Genomic DNA, 4,707 nt, shown 5'->3' with positions numbered 1-4,707 from the left:
CAGACAACGTAACCCGATCCGGCGAGGGCAACATTCCTTCTAATCCCCATGTTCAATGTTAATAATGCAGTGACGACAACGGAGAAATCGTGCACCCACGGTCACTGAATTGTTAGGCGCCCCGCTGTTGTCACGGGATCCCCGCACCAAGGAAGGAATGAACTCGCCCCTCCCTCCCACTCTTAATTAGTAGACCGTGTAAGTAATTGAGCTCTCGTGGATTCCGTCAGTACCCACAGCAGAGAAGCAAGAGATGTTTCGAAGAGTTTGGAGAGCGATGAAGAAGGCTACGGGGAAGGCGCCGGTGCGTGGGAGGGGAGAGGAGGAGGAGGCGAAGGCCGAGGAGGAGAAGAATGAGATGCCGAATGGGGTGGCCGGCAAGGGGGGCACGCCAGTGTGGCAGAGGAGGATTCTGATGGGAGAGAGGTGCGAGCTGCCGAGGTTCAGCGGTCTCATCCTCTACGACGAGCACGGGCGGCTCGTCGCCGGCAGCTCTGGCCGTGGTCACTGTCATACTCTCAAGGGACAAGCGCCAGGTGTGACTACTCTCAAGGATTTACTCTAATTGCGATAGTGCATGGTTTTGAGGCTTCTACAACTCGTTGAAACTCCTGCATCTGTAGCAAAATACACTTGTAATGAAATTCCACAAAACACTTTTCTATGGATGTTGAATTTGTGGCGTGTTTAGTTATTGATGAATTTTTATAGATGCTTCCCTTACATGCTTCTGCACACTCAAGTTAGCCCGGCCATCAGTGAAAATGTTGACTTTGTAGCTGTTCTGCCTCTTGTACAACATCCCCTTCATTTGCTTGAGCTGGATTCAGTATGAGGTCCCAAATCCCAAGGGTTATGGCAGGTAACAACATCTCCATCTGAAAATGCACTGAGATTCCTCCGATACAAACAGTTTCAGCAAGCTAATCCAAAGATGCGGATCCAGTGATGATTCAGCAAGCTAATCAAGCAAATCTTATGATTTAATGAGTTACATAAATTATTTTAAAGATTCCTTATATATTACTGAGTGATCATTGTAAATTAAAAATTATTTATACCACTACTAGAATATTCACGATTAACGATAGAATTTTCCATCACTAAATTATTCATCGTTGATGTCATTTAGTGACGAAATTAAATTTTTATCGCTAAATACAACAACAACCAAGCCTTATCCCACTAAGTGGGATCGGCTATATGAATCTTTTTACGCCATTGAGCTCTATCTCCTATTATATCATCATTTATATTTAAATAAATTTTATCTTGTTTTATTGTTGCTAACCAAGTCTTTTTTGGTCTACCTCGCCCTCGTTTGATATGCGTATTTGTCATAGTTTCACACCGCCTAACTGGAGCATTTATCGGTCGTCTAAGTACATATCTGTACCACCTTAAACATGTCTCACGGAGTTTTTCCTCAATAGATGCAACTCCAACTTTCTCTCTAATGCTCTCATTTCTTATTCTGTCCATCTTCGTATGTCCACACATCCATCTTAACATCCTCATCTCCGCAACTCTCATCTTTTGCTCATGTGCTCGAGTCATAGCCCAACATTCAGCGCCATATTACATGGCAGGTCTAACTGTCGTTTTATAGAACTTTCCTTTAAGTTTTAGAGGCACTTTACGATCACATAAAACACCTGACACTACTAGAAAAATGTTAATAGACAACGCGAAAAACGCGTTGTCTTTGTGGGGTAAAAAGCGTTGTAAGAGGCCCTGTTGTAAAAGGGGTCCCTCAACGACAACGCTTTTTAAGCGTTGTCTTTGTTAACATCGACAACACCTTCGCAACGCAGAAAAAGCGTTGTAAATATTACAACGTTTTTTGCGACGCTTTAAAAACGTTGTTTTTAATAGGTATGACAACACATTTTGCAACGGTTAAAAAGCGTTGTAATTGTTTTACAAATTGCTTGGGTTTTTGCAACGTTTTTAAAAGCGTTGTCTTTTGATTTTTTTAGCAGTAAATAAGAATTAATATATTTTGTAAATACAAAACTATTGGCTACAAAATTTACTCAATCAGAGGTACAAAACATACAACTTATATTCACACAAAAACCATTCTTACAGCAGGTTCATAACATACAGCAGGTCGATAACATACAACTTATACAAGTTCATAACACAAATTCAATTTACAACTTCCAACATATAAGCTCCATAACAGGAGCAGGTCCATAACAAAGGTTTCAAGGCAACAGCAGCAGAAATATCATCACAACAGCAGTAGAAATATCATCACAACAGAATATCCTCCAACCCAGGGACTTCGCCAGGACTGGGTTTCAAGGCAACAGCAGCAGAAATATCATCACAACAGCAGTAGAAATATCATCACAACAGAATATCCTTTCCACACCTCTCTCTCCAAAAAATGCATATTTTTTCTATCATTCTTGCTCCTTTCTCTAAAAGGAAACACACCCCAACAGGAAAGAATTTGACAATGGACAAGTAAATTCAGAAGATGCAGAAGAAACCATGGTAACATTGACAGATAAAATCTGGAAAGGGGCTACCTGATACTTGTCTGTCCACCTGTTCAGTTAAGCAATAAAGTCATGTCAGAAACAAAATCATCAAAAGATATAACAAACAGAAAAGAAGGTTCATAATATATAAGTGAAGATCGCTTCATATCTATCCTTAAAAGAGACAAAAACAACTAACAAACAAACAAATCATGAATTTGAAGTATCTAAAATTACATATCTATCCCATAATTTAATTCTCATAAGGCCACATTGGCTACTAATATCTAAGAATTTTCATTTTTGATTGTGTTTACTGGTTAAGAGTGCCGATGTAGTCTTACAATAAATACAATCAAGATCCAAGTTCATGAGGTTGACTCAAATCCTAATGCAATTCTGAACCTCTTTGAACCGACATTAGTGTGATCCACAACAGAATGCAAACATCCACTAGTTTAGTCAACAGCGCATCCATTACTAAAGAAGTGAAAGTTTTAAAGCAAAGAACTACTTTATTTTATGATAAATCTCTGCATGCTATAAATAAATACTATATCATAACCAAACCCAAAATGTTATGGCTGGCATAGTGGCATTAGGCTTGGTAGGCCAAACTTCAACAATAAGTACAAAGGGGTTAGCATCTAGTTTAACAACTCGTCAGTGTGGCATACGATACAAGCTAGACAATATATCAAATGTAAACAAATGGAACAATCAATTATGCAAACACCAATGGGTTTTGGAAGAAGAAGTAAGTGCTCCTCAACCAAAAGCCAAGTAAGAATTACTTTGATTCCAAAGTGAATTTTATATCTAACTCGAATCCATGCAAGAAGGGATCAAGAAATGCTCATAAATTAGGTAAATAAAACTATAACTAGTTTTATGCAAGTCTATCAGTAATTCCACTCATTACCACAAACTTGCTTCAATTCCTACTTTTTTTTCTTAACATTGCCCCCTTTTGAAGAACAACATTTTTCTTTCTAAGTAATATCAGTCCATTTCCTTAACCCAATAGCCAGTACAGAAGCTCAAAACATGTGCCAGAAAACTTGGTAGATCTAGTTCATCTTCATTCCTGCATGAACTCCCTAAAAATGAGAAGTGGAATGCTTACATCTTGAATGATGGATGCTATCACAAATATGCATCACAATCATCATTCTAGGATCCTATCCAAACATCACTAAGCGAAATGATAACACCATCTAAACCTAACTAAGCATCAACCACAAGTGTAGCAATAAATCTGATCAATCTACCGTGTCAATTTAAAGACAACAGTACCTACTAACAGAAAGCATTTAGATCAAACAAATAAATATCAGAGAATGAATGACGTACCCAAATCCCAGACTTGCAACTTGATATTGTTGTATTGCACCGTTTCCACATTAAATCCAATCGCTGAAACAAAATAGAAACGGAAGAAGACAACCAACAGTCGGAATCTTCCAAACTTCAAAATGGAGAGAGAGGGAGAGAGAGAGAGAGAGAGATTCACCAACTTGGTATCGTAGAAACAACCTCGCCCATCTGAAGCCGATCTGAAACAAAGCACCAGATCAACCTCACAATCCAAGAAATCAGTGAAGGAACAAGGGAGGGCGGGGTGTCACTCACAGAGGATGGTGGTTTTCCCGGCATTGTCGAGGCCTAGAACGAGGATCCGCGCCTCGCGGTTGCCGAAGATCGAGGAGAGCATCCGGGTAAAGAGGATGCCCATCTCCTTTATCCAGGAGGTGCGCCGGAGATATGCTCGAAGCGATCTCAGATCCGAGCAGCAGAAACCCCAGTCACTGAGATCGGTTAGGAATCAATTAGAGCAACCGCGAGGAGCGCATCCGGGTGAGGAGGGTGCCCGTCTCCTTAATCCAGGAGGTGCGCCAGAGATACACTCGAGGCGATCTCAGATCCTAGGAGCAGAAACCCTAGTCAGCAAGCGGGCGGGTCGGACGGGTTCGTGCGATTTTCCCACCCGACCCACCATTGGCGGGTTAATAAAATTTAAACCCAACTCGATTTTTTTTCGCATCAAATTCGGCGGGTGGCGGGTGGCGGGTGCGGCGGGCGGGCGGATTGGCGGGTTATCCATGCACAAACTCTTTGAAACCAGCACCTTCTGCTACTCTAAAAGGATGTTCATCACGGATAACCATTTTTGCCAACAATAACCTACACTCCTCTTGAGAGAAACTTGAGGATG

General features: G+C 40.9%; 1 protein-coding gene across 1 annotated transcript; it reads right to left on the bottom strand.

Annotated features, from left to right (window-relative positions):
• Positions 1-2,536: 2,536 nt before the first annotated feature.
• LOC141835683 (ADP-ribosylation factor 1-like) lies at positions 2,537-4,374 on the bottom strand. Its single transcript, XM_074723051.1, has 4 exons — positions 4,125-4,374; positions 4,010-4,048; positions 3,846-3,908; positions 2,537-2,559 (listed from the first exon to the last, which is right to left on the bottom strand). Exons 1-4 carry the CDS (start codon positions 4,225-4,227, stop codon positions 2,537-2,539), a joined length of 228 nt encoding a protein of 75 aa, XP_074579152.1. The 5' UTR covers positions 4,228-4,374.
• Positions 4,375-4,707: the final 333 nt, after the last annotated feature.

This window comes from Curcuma longa, chromosome 10 (genome assembly GCF_044706935.1).
Source record: "Curcuma longa cultivar G26 ecotype Majalengka, Jawa Barat chromosome 10, ITB_CL_G26_1.1, whole genome shotgun sequence".
NCBI classification, from domain to species: Eukaryota; Viridiplantae; Streptophyta; class Magnoliopsida; order Zingiberales; family Zingiberaceae; genus Curcuma; species Curcuma longa.
The sequence above is the reverse complement of the archived record's forward strand: the minus strand, read 5'-3'. Positions and strand labels throughout refer to the sequence as shown.